This window comes from Triturus cristatus, chromosome 9 (assembly GCF_964204655.1).
Source record: "Triturus cristatus chromosome 9, aTriCri1.1, whole genome shotgun sequence".
Classification (NCBI taxonomy): domain Eukaryota; kingdom Metazoa; phylum Chordata; class Amphibia; order Caudata; family Salamandridae; genus Triturus; species Triturus cristatus.
Window position 1 is genome coordinate 1227043493 of NC_140592.1, and position 18033 is coordinate 1227061525.

Here is an 18033-nt window from a genome sequence, read left to right on the forward strand (position 1 = left end):
GAAGCCTGGAACCCGTGATCTGTGCAGATGAGCTGCGACCACCGCCTTCACTTTCGTGAGCACCCGAGGGGCGCTGGTAAGGCCAAAGGGGAGCACGGTGAACTGAAAATGCTCGTAGGCTACCGTGAACCGTAGGCAACGCCGGTGGGCAGGCAGGATGGGAATGTGAAAATAGGAGTCCTGCAAGTCCAATACTACCATCCAGTTCCAGGGTCAAGGGCAGACAGGACCTGAGTCAATGTCAACATTTTGAACTTCTCCTTCCGGAGGAAGCGGTTGAAGTCTTTGAGTTCCAAGATAGGATGCATGCCTAAGACTAAGGCTAAAGACTAAGACTAAGGGTACCGCTTTCTCAGGATCTGCGCTGGCTGGCGCGGAAAAAGAAAGAACTGACGTCAGCGTGCAGGGGCGGCATCTAAGTAGATACTGCAATGTCATTCCGGCGATTACAACGCCAACGACGAAGGCGGAGTCAACCGACGCCACCTACGGACATGCAGGGGTATTACTGAAGAAAAATTCTCCGGATCCAGTCTGACGCCTGGGGGTAATTCTAAGGTAAGGAACTCATAACTAATAGTCTCTTTCAGATAAGCTATTTCTCTGGATTGATGGGTAAAGCTGTACCAATAGAATTGCTATCTCTGAAATAAATGTACACAAGGGTATGTGGTGATAAACTACAAGCCACAATCTTGAAGGTTGAATATTTGTAAAGTCACCAGCATTAAGAGAGGGGTTTATAGATTTAGTGTAGCAAGTGCGCTAACCCACCAAACTATGTTACCAGCTACAGGTTCCCAGCAGCTGTAGCACTCCCACCCTGTTGTTGAACCCGTAGCTGAAGTCACTAGTATAAGCCAGTTCTGCTTACCTGGTGTACGCGCCCAGAGCATTTGTGGGACATGGGGCACCAGTGTCCATCTTCTGAGGGATGTTGTGATGTTACTTATTGAATTTAAATGGGATGCTTGGATCCTCCTGACAAGCCCATATCATAATAAACCCACCGATGAATGTTACCCCTTTTTAGAGGTGTGCGCAGTCCAGTTGTGGAAGCTATGTAAAAGTCAGCAGGCATGGGCCTTATTCCCAGCTCTGCACTTAGGATGGTAGCTGATCTTATGCAAGTTGTTGTTCTGTGCCTCAACTGAACAGTGCACAAAGGCATGCTTTACTGACGTAAGAGAATCTGTGTATCAAGCAGATTTGATTCGAAAATTCCATAGCAGGGAAAAAGGTGGAGAAACACGCATTTTCAGGGCCTTGCTGGTGTATGTTTGTATACATGTATATGTGTTATTTCTATAGTGCAAACCAAGCCAAAAGACAATGGAGCACTGTACAGGGTTAAAGAGAAGCTTTACGTCAACGAGTAAGCAGTGAGGAAGCTGGGTTGAGGACACTTAATGCATTGTGATGTAGTGCAGCTTTAGCTCTGAATGCACCTCTTCAGAGACAGGTTTTCTCAGCAACATGCCACTTACAAAAGCGTGAACAAAGGCTCTACTCTGCGATAAGAAAGAATAGTAGCAATCCACAATGCAGTGCTAACTCCTGGCTTGGCTGTTCCATGGTCCTCAGCTATCACCTTCTGATCTCCCTGCCTCGCTTGTTTTAAGGCTGCATCTAGTTGGAAAGATTCTTTTGGACCCACACCTTCTGTTAAGGATACGCTTGAATCCGCACTGCTATCAAGGTGCTTGCTGTAATAACTATGCTATGCAACAGTGAAAGGGGTGCAGCCTTGCACCATTGCCATTTCATCTCACATTTAGTGCCAATCCAAACAGCAGACATTGGAATGTGATAAGAGCAGAGAATAACGGATGACTACCCCTCAAAGTCCCTCCATCAGGAAGAATCCATGTAGAGAACTGAGAAACTGATTCCCAACAGAATGTCCCAATCCTTTATTTGGAAGATGGAATTGATCTGTTCTATGCCATCTTCAAGTAGGGCCACCTTGACCAAGCAAGTGATGGAAACATTTTAGATTCAGGAGGGCTGCTCCTTATTTCTAGTTGGACTCCAACATCCTTTTCATAGTTTCTGCTTTTTCTATATTTCAGAGTTCTGAGGTGATGTAGGGGCTTATTACGACGTCGGTCTGACGCTGCGGACTGGTAACACCCAACCATAGGTCAGCGGTTCCGACGACAGAATTTGGATGTGCCCGCCTATAGGGCGGTCGGAAACATCCATTTCTCAATGGCAGCTTGTGCAGCGGGCTGAAAAGGCCCGCAGTACAAGCTGCCATTGAAAAATGGATGTTGGTAAACATCCCTGCAGCGTGTGGTGCCTGCCATATGGTGCAGGGATGTTTACCATGCCCCATAGTGGAGGGCCGGGGGCAAAGGGGACCTGATAGGGGCCCCCAAAGTCAGTATCTAACACCCTTTTCATGTCAGAAAGGCCGACAAGGAAAGGCTGTGGAAAAGTGACATCATAATCCTGATGGCAGGGCTGAGGGGCTCTGCCATCATTATGGGATTATGTGTCATTCCAATGCTTGGAGCGCAGAGGAATCCCCCGCAGGCTTCCCTCACTGCCGCCGTCAATGTAATATGGTGGTCGGAGGGAAACCATCGATGTCGGGTGGAAAGCCTCTGACTTGCTGTCAGGCGGCTTTCCACCAGACATTGAAAGCGGGCCCTAAATTGATATATCAGTTCTCTATAAAAATCTGTATACTCCAGTGCATGAAGTGGAAACATATGAGTGCCAGTACTCACTACTCCAAAGTATCTGTTTGACATTAAGAAGCACTGGTACTCTCCTACTCAAAGAACTGCATCCCTACTCAGAAGTGGTGGTACTTTTATAAATACATAAAAAATACATGCAATTTTAAATCCAGAAACAAGATACTGCTTCTCAGCTAGTAACTGAACTTCAGCCTCATCTGGAAGATCAGATTGAAACGCAAAAATTAGACACTATTTTCTAGCAATTTACCTGCAGGACTGCATCAGGGCAGACAAACTCTGGAAAAACCCAGCATCTTTCTTCTCTTTCAGGTAATCCAACATTTTCTAAACAAACAAAAAGTAAAGAAGATGGAAATATTGTATCTATTAGTTCTGCATTATTTGCTAGGAAAATAAATCTATTTGATAATCTGCAAGGATATGAGGCTGATGGTTGAAAGTAGACATATATAAAAAACAAAACGTTAAGATTGGTCAACTTGGAGACTTTCTGCAGGCTTCCTGCAGGTGGGTATTTCTGGGTTAGGGCATAGTCCCACATGTAAAGAAACTGAACATATGAGGAAATAAAAAAGTAATCAAATAAAAAACGAATAGAAATACTTACCTGTAACTACAGTTCTTTGGTGATGGCATCGTTCCCATATTCACATGATTAAATTATTCCCTGTTGTCAAGTTGGGAGTCCAAAGATAACTTTGAAATAGCAGTCTAATGTTAACATAACTTGTTTTAAAGACTCTCTTTAGTAGCCAAGCTATGTCACTGACAAAGACCCAAACTTCAACCATTAAGGTAAGAGCATAGTGAAACCATTCTCCCTACAAGAAGCATCCCTCAGATTTTGTAATAGGAGTATGAAAGAATTTAAATTGGTACATGAACTTCTAAATGGCAGGACACAAGGTTGCATGTGAGTCTATGAAAGATACATAGGTTGGAGAACTTTAATTATAGATAAGTGGCTTTTTTCATCTCTAGCTTTGAATTTTTATTTTATTTATTTATTTAAGAGTTTTATATAGTGCTGGCCAGACCCGAAGGTATCGGAGCACTTTACAAAATTTGTCAAGAATCATTTGAGTACATAGAATAACAGTAGTAAACATATTGATTCGTGCAGGATCTTGTTCGGGGGAGGGGACAAAGGAGCGAGTCAGGAGGTAGATGCTTTAAGAAGTCCATCTTATCATAGTGCCTGAATGCTCCGATGGGCGCAAATCCACCTCGTGGGTCCACTCTTACTTCGTAAGAGCTTGATTGAGGAAGAGGGCTTTGAGTTGGCTTTTGAATTTTTCGAAGTAAGAGTTCGTCCTGATGTGTACTGGGATGGCGTTCCAAATTTTGGGAGCATTTTCAGAGAAGGAGCGTGATAAGGATTTTTGTTTGCGGGTTTTTGGAGGGTTGAGAAGTAGAGTGTTAGTGCTCCTGAGATTTCTTGTCTGCCCTGCTTTGTTGAGTTTGGAGGCCAGATAGGCCGGTTTGCCAGTGTGTAGAGCTTTGTGAGTGAGGCAAGCAGTTCTGAAGTTTGCACGTGTTTCTATTGGGAGCCAGTTTAGCTCTTTGAGAGCAGGGGAGATGTGCTCGAATTTCTTTACTCCAGTCACCATTCTGGCTGCTGCATTTAGGGTTGATCTGAGGCCTTTCCGTAGTCCAATCTGGATAGCACAAGGGATTGCGTGGCTTGCTTAAGGTCTTTTGTAGGGACGAAGGGTTTGATTTTGTTAAGTAGTTTAAGGTTGAAGAAAGCAATCTTTGTGGTGTTTTTGATGTGTTTGACCATGTTTAGGTTAGGGTCCAGAGTTATTCCCAGTGATTTCCCAAGAATTTTATGTAGATTCCTATGCTTCAATCAAAATAGCAAGCAGTTGTACATTCATACATTACCAAATAGTGCATGGTGGGTAAACAAAGATAAGCTCACCTTTCCGAAAAATATTTTGAAGGATCACTTTTCACACTGTTCTGTCTTTTTGTACTGTTGCTTCTAGGCAGTAGTGATGAATAGGATGTGTCCATTAAACTTGGTTGCCATCAGGCATATGTCTGCTTTAGGCACTCCTGCAAAGAGGGCTGTTGAAGTTAAGATGCTCCTTGTTTAGTGCACCATTATAGGACCTTTAAAGGGTTGGCTTGTTTTGTAGTGACAGAAGATTATGACCATCATCACCTAAAATGCTTTGCCTTGCTTGAATAGGGGGTGCCTATGAGTGTGTCCAAAAAGCTCATTCAATTTATGGAATATCTTGGCCTTACAAAATGGCATTTTAGACATTTCTGGTTATATTTATATATATATTCACTGAAAAAACCATAGGTTTCACACATGTTATAGTTAGTGGAAATTTTACTGATAAAAAACCAATGAAATTGCCCCGTTATAGTTAGCGCAGGCAACTATAACTCACGCGACCACAATCCTCTGCTGATGCTAATACTGTATTTAGACACTTATTTGCCCATGTCTTCTTCCATACATTTTTAGCTATACATATATTACAAATATTTTTTTTTCATAAAGACACATATGTCATCAGCAGAGGATTGCGGTCGCGTGAGTTATAGTTGCCTGCGCTAACTATAACGGGGCAATTTCATTGGTTTTTTATCAGTAAAATTTCCACTAACTATAACATGTGTGAAACCTATGGTTTTTTCAGTGAATTTGCAAGGTTTTTTAAATGCTAATTCCTAACTATAACGTGTGTGAAACCTATGGTTTTTTCAGTGAATTAGTACGGTTTTTTAAATGCTAAGTTTTTTTCCCTTATAATAAGCCCTGTACATTTGGTGGCCTACGGCCACCAAAAGCACAGGGGGTGGGGTAAGTGTGGATAGTGTTTTTTTCCATTGTAATAAGCCCAGCACATTTGGTGGCCTTCGGCCACCAAAAGCACAGGGGGTGGGGTAAGTGTGGATAGTGTTTTTTTTATTTTTATTTTTTTACCGTACGCTTACCGTAAGCGTACGGTAAGCGTACCCCGCGAAATTGCCGAAAAAAAAATAAAACCGTTTTTGCACTTGGGGGATGTTTGGGGACTCCCTCAACATGACTATGTGGGAGGGAGTTGTCAAAACAGCCCCTTTACATGTTTTTGGGCTTCCGATTTTAAAAATCTCTCTCAGTGCGAGAGACAAAATGGCGGCCGCCGCTTCCTGGTTTCGGCCGATTCGAATGTTTACTAAGATCTAAGAGCCAATCAGAATCGCGCTCGCGCACGCCACCGTACGCTTACCGTAAGCGTACGGTAAGCGTACCGTAAGCTGGCTCAGATATATATATTGATTTAAAGGCTATTTTCTCAGAATCTACTGAACAGATTTACACCAAACCTACAAAAGGCACTTCCTTGACCTAGGGACTACCTCTCTGCCAAATTTTGAGTAATTCTGTTCAGCCATTCGGGCTGTAGCTCGTTCTAAAGGTCCTATGGAAAAATGCATGGGAAAAACGCGTTTTGGGACCCCCCTTTTATCTCAGCCCCCGCTTGACGAATCCCCCCGAGACTTTCAGGATAGGAGCGGAGCGTAGCGCCCCACCTATTTCGAGAAATTCGCGAGGATTCGTCGACCGGCGCCAAAGTTATTCAAAATAGAATGTTGAGGTTTTCCTATGGAAACGTGGTCCTAACTATAACTACCTACTGGCTATCGCCAGTAGGTAATATATATATATATATATATATATATATATATATATATATATATATATATATATGTGAAATGCTTTTTCTAGTGCTTTTGTTGGGTTCTAAAAGAACATCTTTCATTAAGAATCAAAACAGTGGCCACCTTGGGAATGAAGTGGGAGTTCATTCTCAAAACCCACAGTGCCCTTATGAAATTGTAGAAGCGGTTCTTTAATGGTGAAAGCTGAGAAGCCACTGACTCTCCTTGCTAATGTTTATTTATTTATTTATTATTAATATTTTTTTAATCCTCATTCGCCACCAATCTCGCTTTAAATCGCACCCTAGATGTCTGCACTCACTCTCAGCAAGCTGAGGGACATAGGCTGTTGGAGGTGAAGACCCACCTACTAGTACCAGACCAACTTGGGGATCAATGAAGAAACCACCGAGATACCTCTTCTACCAAGCTCTGGGAGCTAGATGACTCTTGTCGTAGAACTACCAGAGAATGTGGCAATGCCCGACTAAGCCCGAAGAGTATTAACTGCATAATCATAGGACTCAAGAAGAGGAAATAAAAGGGGAAAAAAAGGAGAGAAACAAGCCCTTCATTTCGTCATCTCATCTCAGCACCCCATCTAAGTTGCAGGAGATTCCAAAATGCTCTCTTCGTTTTACTGCCTGTTCTGGCAATATCTAATTTGGAGACTGCCAAGACTGATACCTGCCAATCCAAAAAAGTAGGAGGAGTTGATTCTGTCCATCTTTTACAAATTTGCCTCCTAGCTAGGAGGATAACATAGAAAAGCAGAGCTCCAGCGGGGCCAGATATTTTTTCAGCAGAGCCGAATATAATTAGGGGTAAATCTATGTTGATAGGGCAACCCAAGATACTTGTCAAAAAGTTACCAACACTTCCCCAGAAGGAATCAAGAGATGGACACTCCTTAAACATGTGGATGTCGGAAGCAGAAACCTGTCCGCATTTTTTGCAACTCACCGGTGGCCTTTTAGTGATTTTTGACAGTTTATGTGGAATAAAATAGGCCCTGGGGATGGTAAACAGGTGGTTTCTTTTTAGCCAAGCTGGTTTCACAACTTCATATAGGGTCTTACAAGACTTCTGCCATAGTTGAGCACAGTCCTGTGTAGGTAAAGATCCACCCCACAGTTCCTCAGCTAGATCAAATTTGCCGTCCACTTCTTCCAACAGAGTTTGATTCCAAAAAGAGACTTCCTTCCTCCCTGGGGGCTTGGTCACAAGCTGGCGTTCTAACAAACTGCCAAGACCCACAGCGTTCTTCCCATTTAGGTGTGGGTGGGATTGAACCCAGCTTACCAATTGAAGATATTTAAAACGGGAGAGACCTACTCCAACCCTGTCTTCAAGTTGTTCCCATGAAACAAGGGTGCCTCCAGGGAGAAGGTCTCCCCACACCACCAACCCCGCTTCTCTCAAAGGTATTGCTAGCCTGTCCTTTAAACACTCTGGAGCACCTGGGGAATCCCAGAGGGGAGCCAAGCTGGAAAAATACCCAAGCGCCACTGAACCCCTCAATTTGGCCCAGGTTTTAGCCACCCCCTGGAGAACCTTCAGCTTAGCCTTTTTTTAAAACTTCGGATCACCGAATTTAAACAGAAAGCCCTCTTCTGATAAATTGGCACCCCTGAGCATAGCCAAGAACATCCCTCAGCACCAGTATTCACGGGCATTCTTAATAACATACATGAATGTGAGAGTTGGAAGGCCCAGGCATTCAACTGCATAAAAGTGATCTGGTAACGCTAGGCCACCCTTTTCTCTTCTCCGCCTCAGCTTTTTCCAGGCAATCCTAGGTGATTTGGATGCCCAGACAAATGAATTAATTTCTCTCTGCAACTTATCGATGGTAGATTTTTCAAAATGAAGGGGAATAGAGTTAAGAAGGAAAGTAATCTTCGGGAGTATCGACATCTTAATCAAAGTGATTCTGCCTAAAATGGATAAGGGAAGTAAGGTCCAAGATCTCATTAGCCTCTGACAGTCCCTTGCCACTATGGCCATGTTGGTATCGGCAATATTAGTGATGTCTTGGACAACATGGACTCCCAAGTATCTAATTTTGGAACTAACCTGGTGCCGGCACTGGTGTTGAGTCTCTACAAGATTCCAGGTCATGATTTCTGTCTTCGAAGCAATAATTTCGTATCCGGAGACAGAACCGAACTCCCGGGCTAAGCTGATGACTGCTGGGAAAACTGACTGTAAGTTAGCAGAAAGAACTAAAATATCATCAGCATACAGGGCTTCCTTCCTCTCCCACTCCCTATACTTAAAAGGCTGGATATTAGGGTCGTCCCTAAGACGTGGAGCAAATGGCTCAATATAAAGATCAAAAAGAAGAGGGGAGAGTGGACAGCCCTGTCTGGTCCCTCTTGTGATCTTAAAGGGGTCCGTAATATTCCCGTTGACCAGGAGTCTGGCAGTTGGATTCTGATAAATCAGCTGGACCATTCGGCAAAATTTACCCCAAGTTGAACTTCCTCAAGACCTCCGACAGATAGATCCAATTCACACTGTCAAAGGCCTTGGAGGCGTCCAAAGTCATGGCTGCCAAAGAGAGGGAGTACGTAGAAGCGAGATCGATAGCACCGATGAAATCATAGGTGAGGCCCGAAAGCTGCCGGTTCCAGACAAAGCCCTTCTGACCTGAGTGGAGGACATCTCCCACCACAAGGCCCAATCTTGCTGCTAAAATTGAAGTAAAAATTCAAAAGTGATAAAGGTCTATATGACCCGCAGCTTGAAGGGGATTTCCTAGGTTTCAATATCAAGATTATTACAGCGTCCTACCATGAAGCTGGGAGCCCTAGACCGGCCTCCAACACTTGATTAAAAAAGCAACGTGAGAGTGGGGATGATCTTATCTCCCAATATCTTGCTAATGTTTATTGCAAGTAGGAGTACGTCTTTCAAGGAATTGCACTTTATCTCTGCTTTGTGTATTGGTTCAAAAGGATATTACATCAACTTTGCTGACACAGCGTTCAGATTGGTGGCCATTTTAATGGAGCAAAAGTCCTAAAAGGCCCTTGATAAACTCTTTGTTCACTCAGTGCCTAATTTGGACTTTGTAGTATGGTTTTTCAGGGGCTAATTTATAGTTTGGTGGAGAGGGTAGTCGGCCACAATGGTGACAGAGCAACCTCTCTACCATACTGGAGGTCTGCCCGCCTGATTCACAGGTGGGCAACCTTACGTATGTCAGTAACAGAGACTAGGAGGTTAGGCCATTTAACTGCCCATCCATTTTAGAGTGGGCGGTTTTCACTTTCTGTCACCACAGGGTAAAACCTATTAGTAAGGGTCATTGAAAATTTGTATTTTCAAAAACCAAAATCCAGCTTTGGGGTTTTGTTTTTGCAAATACAAAATCATGTTAAAAGTGTGACTATGGCACTACAAACAGAACCGTTTCAACTTACCTCTGTATATGATCTGCAATGTAACATCCTGCATTGGTCTGCATATCTCTCATGACAGGGCCAAAATCATTGAGTTTGGAGTCAACAGTTTAATTTTGAAGGGGCAGAAGGCTCCTGGAACTGCTTGGTCACGATTATTACCTGCAAACTTAAGCAGTTTCTTCTCTGCCTTTCTGCAATTTTTTGTGCGATGGTTTATAAAGCATTGTAGGTACATCATCCAATGAAGTAGTTTTGGAATCAGATCGGTACTAAAAATGCTCTCTTTTGCAGCTTTTTACACAAGAATGGAAAATTATTTCAATATAGAGGCAAGAGGGGACATCTCTTGCCTTGAACCTCTAGGGAGGTCACAGTAGCAGTCCTTCAGCCTTTGTCGCCTTTCTCCTTATGGGACAGAAATAGGCAATACATGCAATCTATGAGGACCCCTGCCATGGTGAAGCAGACTTTTATAAGATTCTGGCATTGCTTGCTCAAACTATAGGAACAACCCCCCAGAAATCAGAAGGCTGCTCTTGGGGTAGGGCAACCAAACGTCTTATCTGAACATATTTAGGCAGAGCTCAGAGGGACTCTCTTCACACACGATGTGCAGCAGAAATCTGTGGCATAGAGACCTTGTGGAGAAGAACAATAGTTACTTACCTGTAATCTGTGGTTCTCCAGTATTGGTGTCTTTCATAGATTCACATGCCTGAATCATTCCCCGTCGTCGGAGTGGGAGTCCCACGGTACATAAAAAAGCAATAATTATGCATATACCAAACAAAAAACCCTGGTAACCTGAACCAGGAAGTAAAGTAGCCTAAGCTACCAGGGAAAAAACTTCCACAGCTATGACTATCACTGTCATTATATACAGTCCAAACTGCAGCCAATCAGGCGACAGCACCCACCAGAATGTTCTCCTCAGAGGCTCAGGCTGTCAGATTTTCTCGCACAGGAGTGAAGTAATATACCATAACCTAAAAAGCCTCTGAGGGGAGGTGGGCGGGTTGCATGTGAATCTATGAAAGACACCAATACTGGAGAACCACAGATTACAGGTAAGTAACTATTGTTCTTCTCCAGTATTTGGGGTGTCTTTCATAGATTCACATGCCTGAATCAGAGTAGATAGCAGTACATAACCTTATGCTAATAAGACGCCACCTTTTATATATATATATATATAGACCATATACATTATGAAACAGTATAACCATGCAGAAATACACATGGGTTTCAATTTATGCAAAACAATTTCACATCACAAAAAGCGTCTTATAAAAGCATAGCGGAGGAGGGAGAACAGAGGCTCACCTTATTTGAAAAGATTACGTAGAACAGCTTGTCCCACTGAACCATCCGCATCACTTGCAGCTTCCAAACAGTAGTGTCTGGTAAACGTATGGCAGCTGGACCATGTTGCCGCTTTACAGATCTGGTGAAGAGGCACACCGGCGAAAAGAGCTGTAGATGACGAGATTGCTCTCGTAGAGTGTGCTCTTGGGGTCGCTTGTAATGGTCTTCCAGCTTGATCATGGCATAAACAAATTGCAGCTGAGATCCAACGAGCTATGGTTGGCTTTGATACTGAATGGCCTTGACGTGATCTGCCATAAGCTACCAAGAGCTGGTCCGATTTGTGCAGTGGTGCTGTGCGTTGTAAGTAAAACTTCAGACATCTCTTGATGTCTAGGGAATGCAAGGCCCTTTCTGCAGCTGTTTGCGGATTTGGGAAGAAAGTTTTCAAAACTATGGGTTCATTAAGATGGAAATCCGTCGGGACCTGTGGCATAAATTTTGGATTAGTGCGCAGCACCACAGAATCAGATGTGAATTGCAGAAAGGGTGGATGAATAGTGAACGCTTGCAGGTCACTAACCCTTCTTGTAGAAGTTAAAGCCAATAATAAAGAAACCTTCCAAGAAAGAAACTTTAGATCCGCCTTGTGGATGGGCTCGAAAGGATGCCTCATTAGTTGTGAAAGCACTATGTTAAGGTGCCAAGAAGGAAGCGGATGCCGAATAGGCGGAAACATCCTAAATAGCCCCTTAAAAAATTGTTGGATGACTCTGTTGGAATAGAGAGAGTTAGTACCATCCTGTCGGAATCTTGAAATTGCAGCCAAGAACACCTTCAAAGTAGAGTGGGAAAGACCAGACCTCGCCAATTGTAGAAAGAAAGGCAGAAGTTGTTCCGGCTTTGCGTGGATCGGATGGAGATTAACGGATTGACACCACATGCAAAACCTCTTCCACTTTAGTTTGTAGGTTTTAACAGTTGCTGGTGCTCGAGCATTGGCCAAAACCTCTTGGCAGTCTGGAGGGATATCTAGGTGTGCAAATTCAAGCTGTTGAGGAGCCATGCCGCTAATCTCAGCGATGCTGGGTCCGGATGACAAATTTGACCGTTCTGAAGGGTCAGGAGACGTGGAATTGGTCGAAATTGTATGTGTTCGGCCTCTGAGAGGAGGAGAAGCTCTGTAAACCAGTACTGGCGGGGCCACCTGGGAGCAATTAAGATCATGCGGCAAGGCTGTTGTTTGATCTTGTGCAGAACTCGTGGAACCAACGGGATCGGTGGAAAGGCGTAAGCATATATTTGCGACCAATTCATCGAAAAGGCATTCCCCAGCGAGTCCTTGTGGGGAGCCCAACTTGCGAAGAATGGGCATTTGCGGTTCTGGCTGGTTGCAAAGAGGTCTATATCGGGATGCCCCCATTCGTGAAACACTTTGTCTAGGAATGGTTGGTGTAACTCCCATTCGTGATTCGACGTTGTGGTCCTGCTGAGGGAATCCGCCAGAACATTCGTGATTCCCGGGACGTGAATGGCTTTGAGGTTGATCTTGTGGCGGATCGCCCAATCCCAAATCTCTTGTGCTTGCTGGGATAGGAGGGCTGACCTCGTCCCGCCTTGTTTGTTCAAGTAATGCATACTTGTTGTGTTGTCTGTTCTCACAAGTATGCATGCTCCTCGGATGATGGTCTGGAAGGATTTTAGAGCCAGGAATATGGCTCGCAGTTCTAGCAGGTTGATATGCCACTTTCTCTGTTCTAGAGTCCACCTGCCGTTGACTGTCATTCCTTGAAGGTGCGCTCCCCAACCCTCGAGGGATGCGTCTGTGGTGACTGTGAAATCCGGCATTTCGACCAGAAATGGGCAACCCTCCTTCAAGTGGTCCATCTGACTCCACCATTGAAAGGCCTCTCGCATTCGTGGGGTGATGTGAATGAGATCCTCGAATGACCCTGTGATCTGAAGCCATTGCAGATTGAGTTCCTCCTGCAACGGTCTCATTCTGTACCGACAGTTGGGAATGAGATGAATGCAAGACGAAATCATCCCTAGGAAGGATTTGTATACACGGACTGAAACGCACTCTTTTGAACTTAGAGAGTGCGCAAGATTGCATATCTTGGTTTGCCTTTCTTTTGATACGAAGGCTTTGGCCAGATCCGTGTTCAACGTCGCTCCTAGAAACGTTCTTCTTTGCGAAGGAATTAGATGTGATTTCTCCAGATTTGTTGATAGACCCAGGGATTGGAAGAGTAAGAGGCATTTCTGAACATGCTTGGATGCTACCTTGGCGGAACTCGCCTTGATAAGGCAGTCGTCCAGGTACGGGAATATCTGAACTCCCTGCAGACGGAGATGCGCAGTCACTGGCGCTATGACCTTTGTGAAGACTCTGGGTGCAGAACGGAGTCCAAATGGGAGGACTCTGAATTGGAAATCCCTGCCAGCCACTCTGAACCGTAGATATTTTCTGTGTCTTGGTAGGATTGGTACATGAAAATAGGCGTCCTGCAGGTCGAGGGTGGCCATGTAATCTCCCATCGAAAGCAACTGCAGAATTTCTTGGAGCGTCAACATCCGGAAAGACATTTTCTTTAGAAATTGGTTGAGGGCGCGAAGGTCGAGAATTGGACGCCACTCTCCTGATTTTTTCCGGATGAGGAAAAATCTTGAGTAAAAGCCCGTTCCCTTTTGTAAGAGAGGGACTTTTTCGATTGCTCCTTTTTGAATCATCAAATTTATTTGGGAAAAAAGCTCCTTGAGATGAGCAGGGGGTGGACATTTGGGAGGAGAATTTGGCGGAATTTTTTTGAATTCCAGAGCATGGCCTCTGGATATTATATCTAATACCCACTTGTCTGAGGTAATCTTGGACCAATTTGAATAAAAGTGGGATATTTGACTTCCAATTCTTGTACGTGGGAACGGTAGAGATGGTGGCAGGTGGCTGAACTCATTGCTTCTTACCGGACTCTCGTCCGCGAAAGGACTGCTTCTTACGCGACTGCGAATATTGTTGATTTCGCTGTCCGTAATACTGCTGGCGATAATTCTGAGATCTTTGGTTATACTGAGAGGTTTGAAAGGAACGCTGTTGGTTATTACCTCCCCTGCTAGAGAAGGATCCACGTCCTCTGGCTCCCCGGAAGGCAGATTTTTGGAATTGCAAACTACCCAGGGACCTTGCCGTCTCCATATCCTTCTTTATTGCCTGTAGCGCTTCATCTACATGTGCACCGAACAAGGATTCACCATCAAATGGCATGGCTATAATTGTAGACTGCACCTCCTGGCGAAACGATGTTGATTTCAGCCAGCCCTGCCTTCTCAGCACTGCAGCTCCTGCCAGCTGCCTGAAACCAGTTGATGCCACATCCACTGCTGCGTCGATGATTTCCGCAGACGCATACTCTCCTTCCTGCCGGATCTTTATAGCCTCGGATTTTGAAGGCTCCGGTAACATGTCGAGGAAAGGAGAGATGTCGGACCACATCTGGCGGTCGTATCGCCCTAAACTAGCCAGGGAGTTCGCAGCCCGAACTGTGGTGGCTGCCATCGTAGACACTTTCTTTCCTATTGCGTCCAACCTTCTACCATCTCTCAGGTGGAGCTGATATGGGCGTTGAAGGATTTCTAGCCCGTCTCTGAGCCGCTTGTGCTATAACCGAGTCTGCCTTAGGTTGACCAATCAGGCATGCTGGTGAATTACTTGGGGCTCTATATTTCTTGTCCAGCCTTGGTAACACTGCTGGAAGAGAATTAGGGGTAGCCATCAGTCTCAATCCCTCCTTCCAAATAAAGTCAATGATTGGGATTGCCCGAACCTGCTTCCTTGGTTGGTCCTTGAAGTCATATAGGAAGCAGTCATCTTCCCTTGTTTCCATGGGAATCAGGAATCTCTTTGTCGCTCTTTCCATAAGTGAATGGAAATTCCCAATGTCCACCGGGGGAGAGTCCACCGGAGCTGGAGCACTTGGAGAAGGAGTTTGTACTTGGTAATTATCCCACTCCGACATGATAGATTGATCATCTACCTCTCCTTCCTCCCTTTCATCGTCTGAAACCTGCAATTGCCGAGATGGCAACGGAGAAGGTGGTCTTGGTGACTGGAGCGACGACAACTGTACTCGTGGTCTAGGTGTTGCCGGAAGAGATTCCGCCGTTTCCGAAGGAGGAAAACGTCTATAGTAATCTTGCAACATATACTGCAGATTATCAAGTAGTTCCAATGGCATTTGACCAGACGGCACTGGAGCAGGTGGTGTTGGCTGTGGTTCCATATTAGGATGTTCGTACTGTTCATCCTCATCATCCTCATCTTGATATTTGATGAGAAGCTGCGATGGACTCCTTGCAGTCCGAAATCTCTCATCTTCTTCGGAGTCGTTATCCTCCGATTGTAAAAGTTGCGCCGGTAATTTTAGAGGCGATATAGCCTCTAAAGACGATCCTCTACGCTGAAGAAGCGTAGATGCTGGCGACTTTTGATCAGACACGACAGACGACGGAGTCGCAGTCCATACCTGCATATCCATGCAGGTAGATAGAGAAGGTGGTAACACTCGTGTCGACGGAACCAATCCTGACGTTAAAGCCATTTTCGACGACGAGGCTGTTTTCGTCGATGAGATGGCATCCGTCGACGATGGGACAACCTTCGCCAACGACGATGCCGTCGACGGGGCAAGCTTCGTCGACGAGGTCGTCTTCGTCGACGAGGGCGTCGACGCGTCCATCTTCGTCGACGGGGTTTTCTTCGTCGACGAGGTATTCTTCGTCGGCGGAGCCACTGTCGACGGTGCCACAATCTTCGTCGACGGAGTAGGCGTCGACGAAGTAGTCGGCGGAGCCAGCTTCTTGATTCTTACCGTCAACGGAACGGAGACGACAGATGACACTTCCCTCGTCGACGAGATGGGTTTTACACTCACCGAAACCAGCGTCGACGGCGATGAAGCTGTTGACATTATCATTGTAGGTCTCGGCGACGAGAATGTAATCGTCGACGTTGAAATCGCGTCGATGATAATAACTGTCGACGCCACTGCCGTCGACGTCGCCGTCGACGACGGCAATCTCACCTGAGGTGATTTCTTGTCAGGAAAACTCTTAGCTGGCTGGGTTTTTCCCGCTTTCCTAGGGGGCGTAGAGGGCTTGGATCCTGAAGGTGGAGATGTCTTCTTAGATGAAGACGAAGACTGCCCCAAGCCCTTAACAGACTGGGCTCTCTTCAACACCTTTGCCCCAGTAGAAGAAGATTCTTCCTCAGCCACCCTTTTTCTGGACGAGATAGAGGATCCAGAGGCAGTTTCTATCTCTGATAAAGGAGCATCTTTATCCTTAAGCTTCTGTAGCCACAGAAGAAGGCGTCCTTCCCTATCCCTTAAGGTCTTTTGAGAGAAGGTGCGGCAAATCTTGCACTCCTTCACCTCATGATCAGGATAGAGGCAATAGATGCATTTTTTGTGAGGGTCTTCAGAAAAAAGCCTAAGCTTTCCGCAGGACTCACAAGATCTGAAGAGTGATTTCTTTGTAGTTGACATCCTAGAAGTTGTAGAAACAGCAGAAACTTGAAGAACTGAGCAGAGCTCAGGGAGACTCCCTTCACACGACGTGCGGTAGAAAATCTGACAGCCTGAGCCTCTGAGGAGAACATTCTGGTGGGTGCTGTCGCCTGATTGGCTGCAGTTTGGACTGTATATAATGACAGTGATAGTCATAGCTGTGGAAGTTTTTTCCCTGGTAGCTTAGGCTACTTTACTTCCTGGTTCAGGTTACCAGGGTTTTTTGTTTGGTATATGCATAATTATTGCTTTTTTATGTACCGTGGGACTCCCACTCCGACGACGGGGAATGATTCAGGCATGTGAATCTATGAAAGACACCCCAAATACTGGAGAATAGTGTTTACTATGACCTTCCCTCACTGGCTGAAGTTTGAATCTTTTTCAAGGAGGTGGTTGGGTTACTAAAGTGACAATGTAATGTTTAAAGTCTTTTCAGACTATGTTTAATATTACACTGATATTTTAAAGATAATGTGGGACCCCCCTTGGTCGATGGTAGGGCATGATTCAAGCATGTGGATCTATGAAAATCCAAAGACGGAGAACAAATTGAACAGGATAAAAAGGAAAGTAGTAGAAAAGAAAGCATGGTGTAAAAGACAACGGTGACATGACATAAAAGGTAGCAAACAAGAAAAATGTATCAGAATCAAGCAAAACACACAAGTAATTAAAAAACCTAAAGCTGTCAAACAAAAAGACCGGATAAAGACAGCCAAATAAGAAGGAGAAAGTAAATATTGAAACTGTAAACAAGCAAGGAAAGAAACATAAATATAAGAAAACGTATGGCAAGTTAAATGAATGAAACACAAAACAAAAACAGCTTGTGAGAACAGAAGGTCATGACAAAAATAAAGAAAGAAGTCAAAAGAATAAAAGGAAAATAGGAGAGCAAAAAAATACAAAAATTTTGAATGACATACAGATGATTGACAAAGAAAAAAGGAGAAAATACAATAAAAAAATAAAGACAAATGACAAATAAATAACAAATTACACAGAATTGTGAATCAGAATAAAAAAGACATAAAAGAAAAACCACAATGAAAACTTCATTTATAAAAGTACAAACGCACATAAAAAGACAATAAAAATGGAAAGATAGAAAAGAAACTAGAATTAAAGAGAGAGGAGGTCATACCTGTTGGACGACCGTGTTGCCACCGTTGAGAATGGAGATACCGAGCTTTAGTGTTTCCACCACCATGGGGCTCATTTCACCTGCAGGAACAAGGCAGATCATAAGACTCTGAGCAAAACACTGCCAAATGAATTCCCATCATTCACCTGCTAAAAAGAACCCACAGCTCCTTATTCATTACAGCCACTTCCTTAGCAGACGTGTTCGATGTCCAATAAAACAGGCGG

At 44.4% G+C, this 18033-nt stretch overlaps 1 protein-coding gene across 4 annotated transcripts in view; it reads right to left on the bottom strand.

Moving 5' to 3' along the window:
• RYR3 (ryanodine receptor 3) overlaps positions 1 to 18033 on the bottom strand; it is a 2047168-nt gene that overhangs the window by 490181 nt on the left and 1538954 nt on the right. For all 4 annotated transcript variants that reach the window (XM_085627314.1, XM_085627313.1, XM_085627312.1 and 1 more), the window contains 2 exons: positions 17807 to 17886; positions 2959 to 3035 (listed from right to left, as the gene is read on the bottom strand). In XM_085627314.1, coding sequence (XP_085483440.1) covers positions 2959 to 3035; positions 17807 to 17886 — 157 coding nt within the window. The remainder of the gene's footprint in view (positions 1 to 2958; positions 3036 to 17806; positions 17887 to 18033) is intronic.